The sequence below is a fragment of the Pipistrellus kuhlii genome, unplaced genomic scaffold (assembly GCF_014108245.1).
Source record: "Pipistrellus kuhlii isolate mPipKuh1 unplaced genomic scaffold, mPipKuh1.p scaffold_m20_p_108, whole genome shotgun sequence".
Classification (NCBI taxonomy): domain Eukaryota; kingdom Metazoa; phylum Chordata; class Mammalia; order Chiroptera; family Vespertilionidae; genus Pipistrellus; species Pipistrellus kuhlii.
Genome location: NW_023425414.1, coordinates 256,109 through 276,356, shown reverse-complemented (window position 1 = coordinate 276,356; position 20,248 = coordinate 256,109). Strand labels below are relative to the sequence as shown.

At 47.4% G+C, this 20,248-nt stretch overlaps 1 protein-coding gene across 5 annotated transcripts in view; it reads left to right on the top strand.

The window, feature by feature from the left end:
- The window catches only part of CD33 (CD33 molecule), a 56,218-nt gene extending 37,158 nt beyond the window's left edge, over window positions 1–19,060 (top strand). For 2 of the 5 annotated variants that reach the window (XM_045578879.1, XM_045578876.1), the window contains exons 5-7: window positions 12,203–12,304; window positions 12,584–12,662; window positions 18,567–19,060. In XM_045578879.1, coding sequence (XP_045434835.1) covers window positions 12,203–12,304; window positions 12,584–12,662; window positions 18,567–18,740 — 355 coding nt within the window. In that variant the 3' untranslated portion in view covers window positions 18,741–19,060. Of the gene's footprint in view, window positions 1–9,137; window positions 9,277–9,339; window positions 9,724–9,921; window positions 10,201–10,427; window positions 10,476–12,202; window positions 12,305–12,583; window positions 12,663–18,566 lie in introns of those variants that run through there. The other 3 variants (XM_045578880.1, XM_045578878.1, XM_045578877.1) reach the window with 3 other exon arrangements.
- The last annotated feature ends 1,188 nt before the right edge of the window (window positions 19,061–20,248 follow it).

Below are 20,248 nucleotides of genomic sequence, written 5' to 3'. Positions count from 1 at the left end.
TTGTCTGAATAACAGTCCATTGCATCACATTCAGTTCTTCCTCTGATCAGTTGATGGACATTTGGGTGTTTCCAGTTTGGGGCAGTTATAATACCGCTGTGAACTTCATGTGCGTTTTTGATTCAGATATTTTTGTTCTTCTTCTTTTTTTTTTTTTTTTAATACATTTTATTGATTCTTTACAGAGATGAAGGGAGAGATAGAGAGTTAGAAACATTGACGAGAGACAAACATCGACCAGCTGCCTCCTGCACACCCCTTACTGGGGATGTGTCTGCAACCAAGGTACGTGCACTTGACCTGAATTGAACCTGGGACCGTTCAGTCAGCAGGCCTACGCACTACCCACTGAGCCAAACCGGTTTTGGCTATTTTTGTTCTTTAGGTCATTCACCTAGGGGTGAATGACCTAAAGAACACTGGGGTGAATGACCTAAAGAACACTGCTGAGTCGATGGTACTTTCTATGTATGGCTTTCTCAGGAAATTCCGGACTGTGTCCTACAGTGGCAGCACCAGTTTACATTCCCACCAGCAAAGCATAAGGCTTCCAATTTCTCCACACAAATTGCCAAAATGGGCATGTTTATTCAAAAAACAGAAAAATCATAGGCTACTAGTGTGCGTGTGAAAGGCTACTCCAACGTGCCTTTGATTTGCATTTTTGTAATAACGCTGATGCCCCTTATTTTCTCGTGGAATTATGGTTCATTTGTACGTAACCTTAAAAGAGCACTTTATATCGAGTCTCTGCCCCTTGTTTAACCAGGTTCCTTGACTTTCTGTTGTTAATTTGTAAGAGTTTGGTATGTGGGCTGGTTATTGATCTTTATCTAACCTACAGCTAGCAAAAGTTCTCTCCCATTAAGTGGGTTGGCTTTTTCATTTCCCCCATCCTGTCCATTGATCAACAGAATGTTTCAATGTGGATGTACATTTCCATTTCTGTCCAATGGCTGGGGTCAGGGTGGGGTCTAGGGTGAGAGCCCAGGTGGTCCTGAATCCGGTGATGCAGGAAGGCCAGGGGACAATGTCCAGGGTCCTACTGGGAGCAGAAGAACATGGGATTGCAGCTGAGCAGGTGACTCTGTCCTCATCCCTTTCTCCTGTATGATTATCAGGACCCAGGGCAGAGGTGGTGCTGCTGGCCATTGGAGAGACTGCTGTCAAGACCCTGGTCCTCCTCCTCTGCCTCATCGTCCTCATGTGAGCTCAGCTCAGGAGGGGGGGGGGGATGTCCAGGGAGAGCAGGGGGCACGAGGCCAAGCGGTGAACCAAGACTTGGGATCCCGAAGAGTCGGGGGCAGGGCTGGCAGGAGGATAAGGGGTGGTAGGTGTGGCCTCCATACAGACAGACCTTTTGAGTGTCCCATAAGCCAGGTCTCCAGGGTGGAAGGTACCTGCAGCCATCAGGAGGGTGAGTCAGGTTAGACACACCCTTTCCCACTTCAGTCTCCTCTCCTGGCCTTGATCAGGGAACAGGGGGATGGGTCTGCTGCCCACTGTACCTGATGCAATCAGACTGAAAGACCCCAGTTTCTTCCCTCAGAGGCAGGTACCACAAGAGGAAGGTCCCGACATCCCAAGGGAGCACACAGGATGCAAGCGGAGTCTCAGGTTAATCCCTCAGGTGAGTGATGCAGGTGTGTCACCACCCAACACCCCCTGATGCCTCCCACAGGTCTGCCCATCAGCATTGCTGAAATGGAACTGTCAGCCCTGACCGGTTTGGCTCCATGCACAGAGCACCAGCCTGTGGACTGAAGGGTCCCAGGTTGGATTCGGTCAAGGGCATGTACCTTGGTTGCGTGTACATCCCCAGTAGGGGGTGTGCAGGAGGCAGCTGATCAATGTTTCTCTCTCTCATCCATGTTTCTAGCTCTCTAGTCCTCTCCCTTCCTCTCTGTAAAAAATATCAATAAAATAATTTTCTAAATAAATGAATAAACAAAAAAAACAAATAAACAAACAAATAAATAAAATGGAACTGTCACCTTCTGCCCCAAATCCACTTCTCTGCTGGGTTTCCCATCACAGTGATGACATGGTGGCCACCTTCTCTAAGACCAGGACTGGTGTGGTCCTACACTTTGCTTGCCATCCCGCTCTCCCCAGTCCACTAAGCCTTGCCCATCCTTCTTCCCAATCACAGCCTACATGGGATGGCCGCCTCCTGCACATCCTGACAGGATTGTTCCTGTGGCCTCATCCCTTGCCTGGGTCCCTGATGGTGGATCCAGAGACATGTGGTCCACTTCCTGCAAAGTTTGAACAGTGACTCTCCTCTCCATGTGCAGAGATGAGGTGCAAACACCACACGCTGGAGTTGAAGGCTTGGCCTGGTTTGACCCCTGCTGGAGTCTCCACTCGATTCTACCATCTCCCTGAATCTCTCGCCATCTCCACTCCCAGCCCGGCCAGAGCCTTTGTGACTGTGAGACTTTTCATGTCCAGTTCCTTCTACTGAAATGCCCTTCCCTCCCCATTCCTACATCTTCAAGTCCTGATCCTTTTTTTTTTTTTTTTTTTCAGTGAAAAGTTGCCTCATTACACATGTGTGTATGTGTGTTTGTTCTATAATTTTGAACAAAACAGGATTTAGGCATTTACTTATAGACTTTTTAGCAAAAATGACTGTGCACCTACTATGTGTCAGCATTGTTGTAGGTACTAAGGTTGCAACCATGAACCCAGAACCAAAAATCTCTATCATCCAGAAGTTGTCATTCTGGAGACAAGAGGATAAAATGTAATACAAATAAAACATGTAGAGTCTGTTGAATGGTGATATGTGTTTGGATAAAATGTAATATAAATAAAACATGTAGAGTCTGTTGAATGGTGATATGTGTATGGGGAGAAATCATGCCAGGAAAGGATCAGGTGACACGTGGGGGGACAGTTCCCAACATCTGAGAGGATGAACTGTGGTGTCTGAGCCTCAACTGGATGCTACTGAGAGAGCAGACTGTGTGTTGCCTTAAAGGAGATTAGCCAGGAAGATGGGGAGCAGTGCCCCAGTTCTGAGGCAGAAGTGGCCTGGTGTGGGATGGAGACAAGACTCAGGCGTGACAGTCCAGGGGTGCCTGGGTCCCTGATGGTGTATCTACAAAAAGGAAGAACCCTGGAAGGAGGTGCAAACCCCTTGGTGTGCAGCCTAGTGAAAGCCTGCAGCAAATGCAAGAACCAGGAAGCCATTGAGGAAACCAGACATATGGTTGAACATTCTTTGTAACCGATTCTTGTGGCTGCCCTTTGCAGAATAGACTAGCATGTCCACATAAGCCAAACAGAGAATGGGGAGGACACAAGGCAAGAGGGGATGGTGGTTGAGCCAGGGATGTCAGGTGGAGAGTGAGGTCTAATTTCTGGATATAATTGAAGTTCTAGTTGACTTGGGGACTGAGAGAATGTCTAAAACAGAGATGGTGCCTAAGTGTTTCTCCTGAGCATCAGAAAAGGTGTGTTTGATGGATACAGGGTTTTGAGGGTGATGTTCATTCTGAGAAGACACTGCATATCCAACGGGGGACCATCAGTGAGAGAGCTGGTGTGGATGTCTGGAGATCAGGAGAGGGGCAAGAGATGGGAACATGTCAGTGTGAGATGAGAACAACAGGTGAGGGAGGAGAAGGACTGATGGCACACAGGGAAGAGAAGATACAAGGGAACACATTGTCATTGGAGATCCTGACAACAGGGAATTCAATGGTTGGTGGTAAAGGTGTGAAGACGAGATTGAAGCAATGACAGCAGAGAATTGGAGGAGAGGATATGGGATAGTGGGTCCAGACAATGCTTTGAAGAAATTGGCTGCAAAGAGGAACAGAGGGATGAGTCTGGCAAAGGAGCTCTTTTCTCAACTCCTTCCCTGGGTTTTCCCAGAGGTGCTCTCACCTGGATTGGCTTACTGGGGCCATTGTGACAAATCCCCACACACTCAGTGTCTTTAAAAAATGGAAATTTAGTCTCTTAGTTCTTGAGACCAGAAATACATGCAGGGAGTAAAAGTATCTTCTTCCTCTGCAATTCTACATGGTATCTGAGACCTCGGAAACAAAGAAAGATTGGGTGCCACATCATGGGGTAACATGTCCTACACCCCATCTACTGTAATGAACATCACCCTCAAAACCCTGTATTCATGTTCTATTGTGTAGAAATCCAGTTGTTGGGTTTCTACACTGTAGGATTTCTACAAAACAGGAAATAACAAGACTCGGAGCTGATATGGAGAAAATGTAACTCTTGGGCTTTGCTCTACATTTCAAGGGTTCACTCCCTCCAGGGGCTCAAGGAGAGAACCCGACTCTTGCTTCTTCCAGGTGATGGGGTCCCGGCTGTCCTTGGTCTGTGGCTGCATCACTGAGACCTATCTCCTGGTCACAGGGCCTCGTCCTGCTCTGTGTGTAGAAAGTCACCTGCTATGTCCATCTTGGGGACTCTTTTGACTGGATTCAGGGATCAACCCTAATAATCTAGGATGCTCTTTACGTGAATATTCTTACCTTAATCCCATCAGCAAAGCCCCCCTTTCCCTTTTATGGCAATATTTTGGGGCACCAGGGATTAAGACCTGGGTATCTCTGGGTGGCCATCATTCAGCACTCTGCACTGCCCATGTGACCTTTTGCAATCCTTGAATGTCTCCAGACCTTGTTTGCTCTGCTCTTCCATGTCCCGATACATTAGTGGGTCACCTCATGAGTGACCCATACTTTAGGGAGCAGTAGCTTGCTGTTCTGTGAAAGTTACTTCTAAGAGAGCTAAAGGAGCTTGGCTGCTGTGGGTCGGTGGTTGAGTGTCGACCCAGGAACCTAAAGGTGTCTGGTTTGATTCCTGTTCAGGACATATGCCAGGGTTGTGGGCACCATCCTCAGAAGGGGGCATGTAGAAGGCAGCCCAGAGATGTTTCTTTCTTATTATCCTCTCTCTCTCTCTCTCTCTCTCTCTCTCTCTCTCTCTCTCTCTCTCTCTCTCTCTCTCTCTCTCTCTCTCTCTCTCTCTCTCTCTCTCTCTCTCTCTCTCTCTCTCATTTCCTCTCTGAAATCAATAAAATAAAAACAGAAATAACAAGGCTTGGAGCAGATATGGATAAAATGAAACTTTTGGGCTTCGCTCTACATTCCAAGGCCATGCATCTGCTTCTAAATACAGTATGGCAGGTCAAAACACTAAAAATAGACTTACCATGAGAACCAGTAATTTCACTTCTGGGTATTTGCCCAAAGGATTGAAAGCAGGAACTTTAATGGATATTTATACATCTCTGTTCACAGTAGCATTATTCACCATTAGGTGAAAATAGCCGAAGGGCCAATCGGCCAAGAAACAGACAAACAGAATGTGGTGTACACATACAAGGGAAAGTTATTCATCTTCAAAAAAAGGAAGGGAATTCTGACTCATGCTACAACGTGGGTTGAAGATACTATGCTAAGTGTAGCAACCCAATCACAAAAGGACAGATGCTTTGTGATACTACTTCCATGAAGTACTTAGACTAGCAAGTTCACAGACACTGATCGTAGAATGTTGGTTGCCAACACCTGGGGGGAGGGCGAGCTGTACCTTTCATGGGCACAGAGAGTGAGTTTGGTAGAAATAAAAGGGATGGTGGTGATGATCCCAGAACAATGTGAATGTCCTTAACGCCACTGACTCAGACAATTAGAAATGTTTTTGTTAAGTTTGTGTTACCACTGTTTTATTGAAAAGAAAAACAGCCCCAGAATGCATCTTTCATTTCCCTTAATAAGAAAAATGAGGCAGCTATGCACATGAAAACAAGCTTAACATCACTTGTTATTAGAAAATTACAGGCTAAAACCAGGATGAAATACAATGGAATACCACTTAGTAATATTGTAGTACATTACAAAGAACACATACATAGAACTTGGATCACCTTCACAAATATGCTGACAGAATATAGACACAAATCAGTACCTTTATAGGAATTCTCCTATTGACAGAATTAATTCTCCATGACTGAAGGTGTCTCTGGGGCTGGAGGTGGCAGTGATGAACTCCAAAGAGCTGGGGGAAAGTCTCAGTGGTAGTGCGAATACTCTATATCTTGATTGTGGGTCAACCCCATTTGTTCAAATTCATAGAAATGCATACACAAGTGGGTACATTTTATTCTATGTAAATTATGAAGTTATTAAAAGAAATAGAATTAGAGCACACAGAAACCTCCCTTCCATGAAAATGGTATAACTTTCTTTAGGATACACAGCATTTATAATGGGCTTTCTATTATATGCTTTATTCTTACATGTGTTTTGTGGGGGTTTTTTGCTTGTCAAAATGATCTTATTTGAGTTCTTTTCCTTTGTAGTTCTTAACTAGCCGGACATTCCACTGCACCACTGTTGATATCATCTATGATGTCATGAGGGTGGCGGCCATCAACATTGCACCCCACAGACTGGGCAGTCCCAGGATCTCTTTAATGGTTCCAGAGAGTTCTCTAGCTAAAGATCGGTGCCGCATCTGTCAGACAATGCTGACAATCTCATCAAATGTGATATTTCCACTGTGCTTAAATGTTTGTTTTGCTTCTTTCTGTCTCTTAGAGGTTCTTTGAGGGCTTTGATGATCAGGGCAGAGGCAGAAGGCACCACTTCAATCTGGGCCTGTCTGTTCTGAATGGTCAGTTTCACTGTAATCCTCAGACCCTTCCAATCATCAGTTGCTTTGGCGATGTCATCACCAACCTTTTTTGGAGACAGGCCCAGGGGGCCAATCTTGGGGGCCAGTTCGTTTGGGTCGAACTTTGGCGGCATGGTGGAGGCAGCTGGTGTCAGATGAACCCGGATTTGGGACGACCGAGGAAAGTTGCACCTGAGAATCCTCCAAGCCGAAAGCCGAAAGCTATTCTTACATGTGTTTTTTAGCAACCTAGAACAAGATATCATTTTACTTACTGGAGATTCAATATCTTTTTCTTATATTTTTATTTAGATTTGAGAGAGAAAAGGTAAGTATGAAAGAGAGAGAGAGAGAGAGAGAGAGAGAGAGAGAGAGAGAGAGAAGAGAGTAACATCGATTTGTTGTTCCAATTTTTATGCATTTATTGATTGCTTCTTGGAGACTCACGTCTCATCCTCAGATGTCCTCAAAAGTCCTGGCCCTGCTCTTGCTGAACGGAAGCTCCTGAGATGAGACAGGACTCAGAGTCAGGGCTTGTGCCCTGACTTGGGATTAAACCCACAACTTTGCTGTATCAGGACGACCTCTGAACAACTGAGCTACCCTGGCCAGGACAAAACTCAATTTCTTATCCACCAAATGAGGGCACAAAAGCCTCTCTGTATTAGTAAGACTGAAGGCCCTTCTATCTAGATACTACTGTGTTGGAAAGATTGTACAAATATCTGGCGGCAAATCATATTATGTCACCAGGATCAAGAATTTGCCAGATGCATATCCATAGACTCAAATGGAAAACTTATGAGCTGAACCTAAATTTTAATTGTATCTGCATATTCCACTCATATTTCCTAAAAATTTATATTCTTGCAGCCACATTTTACTGTGAGAAGCACATTTTTTTATCAATCTTATATATTTTTATTTCATGTGGAAATCAGAGCCCTCATAGTCCAACTTAGAATTTGAGATGATTACCATTTAATAGCACTAATAAGGTAGCAATTTTTTAAACATGTATTTTATTGATTTTTTTGCAGAGAGGAAGGGAGAGAGATAGAGAGTTAGAAACATGGATGAGAAAGAAACATGGATTAGCTGCCTCCTGCACACCCCCCCCCCCCCTGGGGATGTGCCTGCAACCAAGGTACATGCCCTTGACCAGAGCTGAACCTGGGACCCTTCAGCCTGCAGGCTGATGCTTTATCCACTGAGCCAAACCGGTTTCGGCAAGGTAGCAACTTTTTTAAGGCAGAGGAGAAATCGCTTAGAAAGAAAGACAACATTGTACCAGGGAGCTAGAATAACACCTGTTTCTGAAATTAAGTCTAGCTATACCCCTAGGATCCCCAGCAGTCCAGGCATAAAGGAAATTGTGAACTCTTGCTGACACAAGAGAGTATGTGGCTTATTTGAAAGGCAAATAGCATCTTACCCCTAAAGACTGGGAGAAAAGTACCCCATCTGGAAAGAGCTTTGCTTAATATAAGAGAAGTATGTGAGCTCACTGTTCACCCACAACATTGCAGCATTTTTCTGTGACAGGAAACGCTCATCTGCGTGATGAGGAACTGAGACAGTGTGGCCCGTTCATGCGCTCTGAGTGACGGGAATCATTAAGGAAGAGGTTTCTGCCCTGGCTCAGGGAACACATGGTCTCCCTTTGTGTTATGGTTTTCCCTCTGGAGATGCCATCACTGAAACACCGGGAATCAGAACAAGATGTTAAATAGGAACCCGCACTTGTGTTTTCAGAAAATACCCAGCATGCTACCAGGTCACATGGTGGACTCACGAGTGACCACAGCTCTAAAGCCTGACAGCACTGTGGCTGGGAGGAAGTGGTGTCACTAGGTGGGGAGTCTCTTAGAGACATAGACCAGGTTCATGATCTGTGTGTTTTTTTGTTTTTGTTTTTTGGTGTTTTTCTTTGCCTCAATCATCTAATGGAAAATACCCTCCAGTAGTCAAGAGATCCCTCCTCTCTCTCAGCCTACAGCCCATGGAAGCTGGGTCAGCTCCTCTCATGACCTCACCCTTCCTATCAGTCTCCAGGTGTATGTGTTTTTCAAATATATTTTATTGATTTTTACAGAGAGGAAGAGAGAGGGATAGAGAGTTAGAAACATTTTTTAAACTTAAACTTCTTCTAATGCCACTTCTTCCAAATAGACTCGCCCAGGCCATGGTATTTTGTGCAAGAGCCACACTCAAGGGGCCAAAGAGCTACATGTGGCTCGAGAGCTGCCGTTTGCTGACTACAGCCCTAACGGGAGGACTTTATGAGACTCCCGTGTCCCCTCCTCAGATGTCCTCAGAGGTCCTGGTTCTGCTCTGGAGCCGCAGAGAAGACCCAAGGACTATGGGTTGGCTTTCTGTCTGTCCTTCTCTGTCCTAGGTCTCTGGGCTAAGGGGTGTCTGCCTGTTCTGTGCAGACTGGGAAAGCACTTGGGCTCTGAAGTTCCTCTTTTGTGAACGGCTCCGATCTTGGGCTCCTCCCCAGCTTCCGTGGTCTCACCACGGTCCCTCCTCCCACTGTATTCATTCCTTTTCCACCCACAGGAGCCCAGAAACTCTCCATATCAGAGATGCTGTGGCTGCTGGCCCTGCTTTGGGCAGGTGAGTGCCTGAGGGGCTAGGGGCAGTGGGTCAGGGACTGCTGCTGACCTCCTTTCCCTGCAGGGTCCCTGGCTCAGCGTGGAAGCTTCTACACACTGACAGTGCTGACGCCCGTGACGGTGCAGGAGGGCCTGTGCGTGTTTGTGCCCTGCACCTTCACCCACCGGTGGAATTATCCTTCTCCTGCATATGGCTACTGGTTCCCAGAAGGAGCTAAGGAATTCCAGGATGCTGCTGTGGCCACAAACAACCCATTTCGTAAAGTGCAGGAGGAGACCCAGGGCCGATTCCACCTCCTCGGGGATCCGCAGACCAAAAACTGCTCCCTGGACATCAGAGACGCCCAGAGGACAGATGAGGGATCATATTTTTTTCGGGTGGAGAGAATAAATTACCTAAAAGAAAAATATTCTTACACAGAGAACATGCTCTCCGTGCATGTGACAGGTAAGGAACGGGCTCCAGGACAGGTCTCAGGGGAAGTTATGATGGCCCCTCACAGGGCTGGGATGGGCCCCATCCTGGGAGGGGGTCGGGGTGCAGTGTGTTGGGCTCAGAGAGAGGAGCTGATCCAAAGCACAAGGCTTCTCTCAGGACTGCACCTGGGACCCTTCCTCCTGATCCCCTCTCTCCCCTCCTCTCCAGCCCTCAACCACACACCTGACATCCACATCCCGGGGACCCTGGAGTGTGGCCGCCCCAGGAACCTGACCTGCTCTGTGCCCTGGGCCTGTGAGCGGGGCACGCCCCCCACCTTCTCCTGGAACTCAGCTGCCCACAGCTCCCTGGGCCCCAGGACCCGCCTCTCCTCCGTGCTCACCCTCACCCCACGGCCCCAGGACCACGGCACCAACCTCACCTGTCAGGTGCACTTTCCTGCCATTGGTGTCACCATGGAGAGAACCATCCAGCTCAATGTCACCTGTGAGTTCTGGGTCGGAGCACCAGGCTTCTGAGGGTGTGCAGAGCAGGGGGCCTGGCAGGGGTGCTGTGTGCTTTGTCCTGGGGACCTGGCTGTGTCGGGGACCTAGAGCACAAAGCCCTGTCCCTCTTGCATTTCCGTGGTCTCTGAGGGTGGATGTTGAAATGCCTAAATGACCCTTACTCCAACTCAGTCCACTGAGAAAGGAATTCCTTTCTTCCTGTCCTAGGTGCTTCGCAGAACCCAACAGCAGGTGATTGCCTGGGAGACGGTGCAGGTGGGAAGGAGCCTTCTGCCACGGGGCATTGACTGACGTGGGTCTCTGTCTGGTCGATTCAGAGCTGGACTTCAGAGTTCAGCAGGGAGGTGTGGGTGCAGTTAAACATGAGCAGCCCTATCTGACCTCTTCCCCAATACCCTCCGACCACTTTCTGCCCAGAGGGACCACAGCCTCCCCGCCCACCCTACAGATGCTCTTTATCTTCCCCCAGTTACAAATGCCTTGGAGCATTTTTGAGTAGACTTTATAGAAGCAGCCATAACTGCACAGAAATATTAAGCAGGAGACAGAAAGTAGAGAGATTTCCCCTAAACCTCTCACACCCTCCCTCCCACGCACATCCCCCACCAGAGGGGACATTTGCACACCATTGTCCACCAAAACTCATAATTATGGTTTACTCTTGTGTGTTGTACACTCAATGGGCTTGGACATTGTACAATGACATGTGTACATCATGATAGTATTATGTAAGGCAGTTTCACTTCTCTGAAAATCTCTATTTTTTTTTTTTTTGCCTGAACATCCTTTGGCCCTCACCTTGACCTGTCTCTAGAACCCCATCCTCCTCCTGCTCTATTCCTGTTGGTGATGGCATCTGGTCCCCACCTGCACTGGTCAGTGACTCTGCTAGGACTCTCTCAGTTCAGACTGTGACAGGTGATACCCAGAGACACATCCCTGATGCCAGGCATTGTGTTCCTGGGAGGCATGGCTAGACGAGACCAGGAGAGCTGTTGGGTCTCACCTGTAGGTCTGAGAATCTCCCCACTTTCACCTTCTTCTGGACTCTGGAGGCACAAAAGATCACCTTTGACCCTGAGCAACAGGGACAGTGGAGGCCAGGAGAGATTCTTTAAAAAAAAATTTTTTTCTTTATTGATTAAGGTATCGCATATTTGTCCTCAACCCCCCATTCCCATACCCCACCCCCCCACACTCATGTCCCCACCTCCCTATTGTCCTTGACCACTGGTTAGGCTCATATGTATGCACACAAGTCCTTTGGTTGATCTCTCCCTTTTATCCCCACCCTCCCTTTGAGGTCCAACAGTCTGACCCATGGCTCCTTATCTCTGGGTCTGTTGTTGTTGATCAGTCTATGTTGTTCACCATTTCCCCTAGATGAGTGAGATCATGTCCTACTGGAGATATACTTATAAGAATCAAAAATGAGACAAGCAATAATCGTTATGCTGAAAGGCATATGCATCAGTCTGTAGTGAGTTTCTTTCTGGGCCACCAGTTCTTTTGAGACCCAATTTCAATGTCAAACAGTTCCTCAAGTGTACATGTCAGCAATGGTATTTCAGTTCTGGATGGTGGGCAAAGGGTGGTGATGCAGGTCAGGAGAGAAGATTCTGACACCTTCCCAGGAAGAAAGAAGAGACAGGTCTTTCGGCATCCCACAGTGCTCTGTGTGTGTGTGTCTCTCTCTCTCTGGAGTGCCCATGGGACTCTGAGGATCAAGGTCCTGCTGCAGCCAGGTTTCAGGTCTGTGGCAGGGAAACCCTAGATGGAGAAGTACCCAGGTCCTAGAAAAGATGAGGTGTGTGGGGACTGGATAGGAGATGTCACGTTGACCATGCCCTTCACCCCATGCTTCTGGAGGACCCAGTTGCTCAGCCCTGGATGGAGGAGAGGGGCACCCACCTCTTCATGCTTGAGAAGAGGGGACACATGCCTGCTCCTCGAGCTTGGAGTTCACCCAGGTCCCTCTTGTCTGCAGGGGAACTGAGGACGAAGGCAGACGTGGTTCAGGCGGCCGTCGCGGGAGCCGGTATCACTGCACTGCTGGCTGGCTGCCTCTGCCTCATCTATTTTGTGTGAGACGGGACAGGTGTGGGCCAGAGCTGGAGAATAGGGACCTGGAGGGGTGGTGAGGGCCCAGAGCAAGGGTGAGGGGTGCTGTGGTGGTGAGAATCTAGCTGGTAGCCACTGAGCCACGCTTGAGTTGGTGGGAGGAGGGGTGGTGGTGGGGGAAGACCTTGTTCCAAAGTCTTGTTATGAAGGCTCTTGGTCTTGCCCCACCCTTGATCTTCCCTGGCACTCACTCCAGCCTCAAAGAGTGACCCTGTGTCAAAGACCCTGGCAACTCCCAACAGAGTGAAGACTCGCAGGAAGAAAGCCAGGGCAGCGATGGGCATGGACAACATCCACCCTGCCACAGGGCCAGCTTCCCTGGTGAGTAACATGGACATCTTGGCACGCAACCCTGCCCCCACTTCCTGGGTGGCCCACCTTTTTGTTCCATTCAGCATGTCCAGAAACGAGCTCTTCACCTTCCCACTCTTTTGGGAAAATGAAGATTTTACTGTTATTCAGGCATGTCAGGCCAACAGATCAGGAGACCACTGCCACAATTTGTTCCTCACAGTTCCCGAGAAGAGGGGGGAAACATCACACCTCAGGGCCACACAGGGCAGCACCAGGGTCGGTCAGGAGGCAGAGGGAGGGACCGGAAAAACGGGGGCAGGAACCTTGACGGTGGTTTTCATGGGGAAGGTGAGGTGAGGTGAGGCAGGGGAGGCAGGCTTAGGACTAGCTAGTTTGAATAATTTCAACAGGCTCTGGTATGTATGGGGCTGTCCCTTGTTGTCTGGTCCCTGGTCCTGGTGTGATCAGGGCAGGAGGGGACTGGTCAGAAGTGTAAGATTTCCATAAGGGAGATGGTTGGAGGTATGGAGTTTGGACTGGACAGGCTGGTTTGCAATATGAAAGTCACACTTGCAGGCAAGTCCTTTACTATCTTTAGCAATTAGCTAATCCTGGCAGGGACAGTTTCTCTAGGGTTACCAAAGCCCCAGACATCAAGATATAAAATGCAGCCGAAGCCTGTTTGGCTCAGTGGATAGAGCATCGGCCTGCAGACTGAAGAGTCCCAGGTTCGATTCCGGTCAAGGGCATGTACATTGGTTGTGGGCACATCCCCAGTAGGGAGTGTGCAAGAGGCAGCTGGTAGATGTTTCTCTCTCGTCGATGTTTCTAGATTTCTATCCCTCTCTCTTCCTCTCTGTAAAACCTGAATAAAATATATTTAAATATAGATATAGATATAGATATAGATATAGATATAGATATAGATATAGATATAGATATAGATATATAATGCACACGGTTAATACAACCCCCAAATATACTTCTGCTGGGCTCTCCATCTCACCATTGGTATTCTTGTCCCTGATATCCAACCAGAGGCTCATCCCTGTCCTTCTCAGTCCTCCACCAGCTCTTCTGCACTAATACACTGCAAAGCATGTCTGCTGCAGCCTCCCACCTCTCCTCCCCATCACACCCAAGTCTGAAATGCACTGGTTCTCCACACTGCCAAGCACCCAGACAACTTGGTCTGGCATTTGAGGCAGGAAAAACCAGTCACCTTCCATGCTTTGTGCCTCCCGCACTCACCTGCTCACTGGCCTCAGCAGAGTAAGCTTTTTGCATCTCAGAACCATCGCTCGGCTGTCCCTTCCTCTTCGCATGCCTGCCTCAACCCGCCCTGTTCCTGCTCATCCTCCAAGTTCTGACTCTCATTGAACTCTAACTTATGTGGATACCACTGTGAGGTTTTTGAGCGCACGATCAGCCATCACCCATGCTTTTGTATATTTTCCTTCGGCCAGTATCTCCCACTTGTCAATATCTGTATTTTTACAAGTTATTACATTACAAATGTAAAATGTCCCTCCCGAGCTTGCAGATGGCCACCTTCTTGCTTTCTCATAGCCTTTTTCCTATGCCCATGCATTCCTGGTCTCTCTTCTTTTTATAAAGATTTAAATCATGTTGCGTCCTACTCTAATGATCCCATTTTAAAAAATTAAGTACCTCTTTAAAGGCCCTATCACCAAATATAGACACATTGGGAGTTAGAGCTTCAACATATGAATTTGGGAGACATCGTTCAGCCCATAAAACAGACTTAGTCAGGGCATGCGTGATGAATCTGGTGTGAAGCAGTTGGGGTCTGGATACATCCTGAAGGTGGGGTCAACAGGATTTCCCAAAGGAATGTTAGAATATGCTTGTGTGTGAGCTCACTGTCTTTACTTCATAGGTGTCATAGATATCCAGTGATGTCATAGATATCCAGTGATGTCATAGAGGCCCATCTGTAGTCATAGATGCTCTTACATGTTTATAGAAGTCCATAGATGTCAAAGATAACTCTAAGGGTATTATGGATGTTCAGAAATGTCATAGATATTCAAAGATGGTCAGAGATGTCCATTGATTGCCATGGATATATTCGTGGATGTCATGGATGTCCAATGATGTCATAGGGGACCATAGATAGTCCTAGATGTCCACAAATGTCCATAGATACCAAGAATGACTCTAATGCGGTTGCCCTGGGCAACTTAAAGAATTGAAGTACCAATTCTTGAAATTGCCAACACTGCAAGAAAGGTATGTTTTTGAGAGGTGATCAAATTTTGTTTTGGTTACTCTAAGTTTGAGGCACTTCTGAGATGTTTATATGAAGATGACAAGTAGATGGGCAGAGTCTGGAGTTCAGGAGAGGGGTCCAGGTGGGAGGCATGGAGATTTGGCAGTCTTCCACATAAAGGTCTGATAGTGGATGAAGCCATAAAGGAAAGAAGGGGTCTGCAGACAGAGTCCTGGGGCCTCCCAACACTTAAGAGTCAGGGAGACGTGGTGAAAAGAGCAAAAAGATCACTGAAGAAAAAAATTTGACCAGGAGAGTGTAGGGTTGGGTCCTAGTAGCCAAAGGGGATGGAACTTCAAGCAGGAAAGAGTGCTCACCTTTTTTCAAATGCTAATAAGTCTGGTAAGATAGGAGCTGAGAAATGACAGCTTTTTGGCCATGCCCCACCTAAGCATCTCTAAAACCCTGATGCCCTACCACCCCCCTGACATAGAATTCTTTTTATTCAAAAAGTTAACTTCTATTCACATGGAGGAAGCCTAAAAGGCCATTAAATGGTCTAAACAAGCTTCCAAAGAACATGGCATCTGTGAAAGAGAAAAATAAAGAATGAAAAGACAGTGGAAGTACTGAGGACGAAATCCCTAAGAAGTTGTTTTAAAAAATAACAATAATATGAAGTGACATGAAAAAATAGCAAATAGACTTTCAAAACATATAATAGAGAACTGAAATGCATATATATATATATATATATATATATATATATATATATATGTCACACTATATATTTATATACTGAATACGAGGTCCCTATAACCGTAAGAAATGCAAAATTTCACTGTTAATAACTCATTCTCAAATTGCACTCCCTTTAAAATCAAATTTCTGCTGAAACCAGTTTGGCTCAGTGGACAGAGTGTCGGCCTGTGGACTGAAAGGTTCTGCGTTTGATTTCAGTCAAGGGCATGTACCTTGGTTTCGGGCACTCCCCCAGTAGGCGGTGCAGGAGGCAGCTAGTCGATGATTCCCTCTCATAGATGTTTCTAGCTCTCTGTCCCTCTCTCTTCATCTCTGTAAAAAATCAATAAAATATATATTTTTTAAATCAAATTTCCCCCCTGTGGGGCGTGTGCCCCATGTTGGGAGCCACTGGTTTAAATTTAGCTAAGTAGGATCAGAACTGATCTGGACAAAGGCAGATCTGCTGGCCTTACAGAGGCAGATATCTTAATAAGTGGGTTGTGTTCAAGAGAGAATGGAGGAAGAGGAAGTGAAAAGCCTTGTTTGAGAAATGTTGCAGTAACTCTGGAGTCAAGGGTCTTTTTTTCTTTTCTTTTTTTCTATGAGGCAACATTTTTGTTGTTGTTGTTAATCCTCACCTGAGGATATTTTCTTCATTGATTTTTTTTAGAAAGAGTGGAGAGAGAGAGAGGTGGAAGAGACACACTGATTGACTCCCATAGGTCACTGATTGATTGCCTCCCCTAGGTGCCAGACTGGGGGCCAGCAATCAAACCTGCAACTCAGGTACCTTCCCTTGACCAGGAATTCAACCCATGACCCTTCAGAGCACAGGCCGGCACTCTAACCACTGAACACACCAGCCAGAGTGCAATGAGGCAACTCTTGTGGATTCCTGGATGGGGGCTGGTCACCAGAAAGACTGAGCAATAATTAGAAGTTTAAGCCCCATCCTCCATTGTCCAGAGAGGGGAGAGGTGCTGGAAACGAAATTAATTATTGATCTTGTCTACACGACGAACCCTCCATAAAAATGCCGAGTCTGGGGCTGAGGGAGATTTCAAGTTGGTGAACCTGCGGAGGCGCTGGGAGGATGGTGCACTTGGCAAGAACACAAAAGCTCCTTGCCCTTCCTCTCATACCTGGACCCATGCATCTCTTCATCGGGATGCTCCTCTGTATCCTGTGTCACATCCTTCCATCACAAGCTGCTCTGTGGCTGGTAAACGGTCTCCCTGAATTCTGGGAGTCACTCTAGTGAATTCATTGAACGTGAGGAGGGAATCATGGGAACCTCTGATTTACCGCCAGTTGGTCAGAAGCACAGGTGGCAAGCTGGGCTTGTGATTGGCATCTGAAGTGGCGGTGGGGGTGGGGGTTCTGGTGGGCCTGAGCCTTTAACCTGTGGGGATCTGACAATACCTTCAGGTAGATGGTGTCAGAATTGAGTCCAGTTGTAGGACACCCAGCTGGTGTCAGAGAATTGCTTGGTTTATAAGAGTAAAAGGAGATCCCTGGATGGGTGGCTCAGTTGGTTAGGGCGTCATCTCACACACCAAAAGGTGGCAGGTTTGATGCCTGATTGGGGCACATACGGGAGGCAACAGATCAATGTTTCTCTCTCACATCAATGTTTCTCTCTCTCTCTCTTCCTTTCTTTCTATAAATCAATAAAAGCATATCCTTGCAGGGGGGTCTTTTAAAATTTTTTTTATTAAATTATTATCTCTGTACATATACCATTCCCCCACCCATACATGCCCTCCCTTCTGGGGGGGGGTGTCTTTTTATTTTTTAAAATATATTTTATTGATTTTTTACAGAGAGGAAGGGAGAGAGATAGAGAGCTAGAAACATCGATGAGAGACATCGACCAGCTGCCTCCTGCACACCCTCCAGTTGGGATGTGCCCGCAACCAATGTACATGCCCTTGACCGGAATCGAACCTGGGACCTTTCAGTCCGCAGTCTGACGCTCTATCCACTGAGCCAAACCGGTTTCGGCGGCAGGGGTGTGGGGGGGTTCTTTTTTAAAGGGAGGAAAGGAGAGACACACAGGAGAAGTCCTTTTTCATAAACACCTCCCTGTATAGCCAGTGTCGGCACATAGGAGAGCTCTGAGAGACCAGGGGTGGAGTTCATGACCAGCAGATGTGTGACCTTGAGAAGTACCTAACTTCTCTGAGACTTATTGTCTTTCTCCGTAAAATAATAGTATTTCCCACAAAGGTCAGTAGAATTGGAAAGCAACCAATAAAAGCTGTATTTGTTGGATAAGTGAATAAATGGGACCTTGAGAAATATTCAATAAAAGGATGAAAGAATGCACTGACGGTGTTAGTGTCATCCCACACAGTTGTGGATTCAATTTTCGGTCAAGAGAACATACCTGGGTTACAGGTTCCATCCCCACCCCATTCGGGGTGCATGCAGGAGGCAACCAAGAGATGTGACTCTCTCACAACAATGTCTCTCTCTCTCTCTCTCTCTCTCTCTCTCTCTCTCTCTCTCTCTCTCTCCCCTCTAAAAATCAATGGAAAAAGATATGCTCAGGTGAGGATTAACAAAACATAAATTTAAAAATTTTACTTAAAAAAAAAATGGAGCCGAAACCAATTTGGCTCAGTGGATAGAACATTGGCCTGCGGACTGAAGGGTCCCAGGTTCCATTCCGGTCAAGGGCATGTACCTTGGTTGTGGGCACATCCCCAGTAGGGGGTGTGCAGGAAGCAGTTGGTCGATGTTTCTCTCTCATTGATGTTTCTAGCTCTCTATCCCTCTCCCTTCCTCTCTGTAAAAAATCAAATATATATATTATATTTGATTATATATATATATAATTTTTTTAAAATGGAAGGATGAACAAAGATCATGTTACAATCAAATTCATTGCAGGGACTCCTCCCCCTGCCCTCTCCCTGCTCTGACCCCGTTGTTCTTTGCTCTCCACACAGGGTCAGCAGAAGACGCCTGAATCAGACAGCCTGGCTGACTCCACCAGCCCTGCAGGGGCCACCCCGGCCTTGAGGGTGGAGCCAGACGTGTATTATGCCTCCATCCGCTTTAAGGAGAAGAAACCTCCTCAGACGAGCCCCGAATCGGAATACGCAAATGTCAGGACCCACTGAGAGGCCGAAACATCCATATCCTCCATGGGAAGGGGGACCTACCAGCTGATTTTTGGAGACCTCACATCCCCACAGGACAGCACTCAATGGGCAGTGGGTTTACAAACTACTGTTCCTGACCTATTGGAACTACCTCAGGCATTGCAGTCAAAGAGACCTGGGAGCAAGCTCCTCCTCTTTCTGCCGATTAAGAAGAATATGACACCCCTGGAGCCACCTTACCCCTCTGGGACTTGATTTCCTGATCTGTGATCAGGCATGAGAAGTTCTACATTGCAGGGTTGCTATGAGGATTAAATAAAAGTACACATGGAACCTGGCCGGTAGCTCAGTGGGTTAGAGCATCGTCCTGTTATGCCAAGGCTGTGGGCTCCAGCCTCAGCTGGGCACATGCAATAACAAACCAATGGCGCTGCCTGGTGTGGCTCAGTTGGCTGTGTGCTGTCCTGTGCACCGAAAGGTTGCTGGTTTGATTCCAGGTCAGAGAACATGCCCAGGTGACCGGCTCGATTCCCAGTAGGGGCCGTGCAGGAGGCAGCTGATCCATGTCCTGCTCTCACATCCATGTGTCTCTTTCTCTCTCCATTCCTCTCTGTCTCTCTCTCTCTCTCTCTCAAAAAATAAATAAATAAATAAATAAAATCGGTAGGGAACAATATAGAAGCAGGGCACCTCATCAGTCACTAGCCCAACAGAGGACAGACACTCAGACCCGTGGTTTCCCACATCCTGACTCAGAATCAAAATCATTTCCCTCCAAGTCCCTCTGACACTGTCAGGTGAGTCCAGCAAGAGGAATCAATCAGAACCAGGAATAAGAGTCCAGGAAGTGCTTCTCTTCCCCATCAGACCAGAAACTACCCCTCCCCTGCCCAGAAGCATGGGGGTGAGTGGACAAAACTGGAGAAAGGGATCCAAGCAGAGTGTCTAATATCCGTGACTCTGACCCTCAACTGTGAAGACCAGCCTCTCACTTTGAGAGATTTTGTTCGTTTGGGTGAGGCTGGCATGAAGCAAGCTTATTGAAAGGAGGCTTACGCAGGACAGAAGACAGCCTTAGCACAAACATCCTCCTGCCTGAGGCTCAGCCAGGTGGGACAGACGGACCTCACCCTCAGGATATACAATCCCTGAGAGAGAAGAGGAGAGGTGGTAGACCAGACTCCACCACTCCCGATGGTCTGCTCCCCCTATGGTTCCATCCATTCCCACCCCTTTTCCCTCCTGACCTCAAACTGGGACAGAAGCCTCTGGAGACCCTATTTCAGAACCATGGACAGGAACAGCTCCCCAACACAACACTTCCCAGGTGTCTCTAGGGTGGTGGGTGGAGCGCCTGAGGGAGGTCAACTATTCACGGACCCCAGTGCAGAGTAGGAGGGGCCTGGGGAAGGGTCTGGTGACATCCTGGTCAATGATGCTGGTCAGTGGTGTCCAGGACCTTCCAGGACGTGCCGCTCCCGCATGCTTGGGCCCTTCACCCAGTATGGGTGTTAGCTAGGAATTAG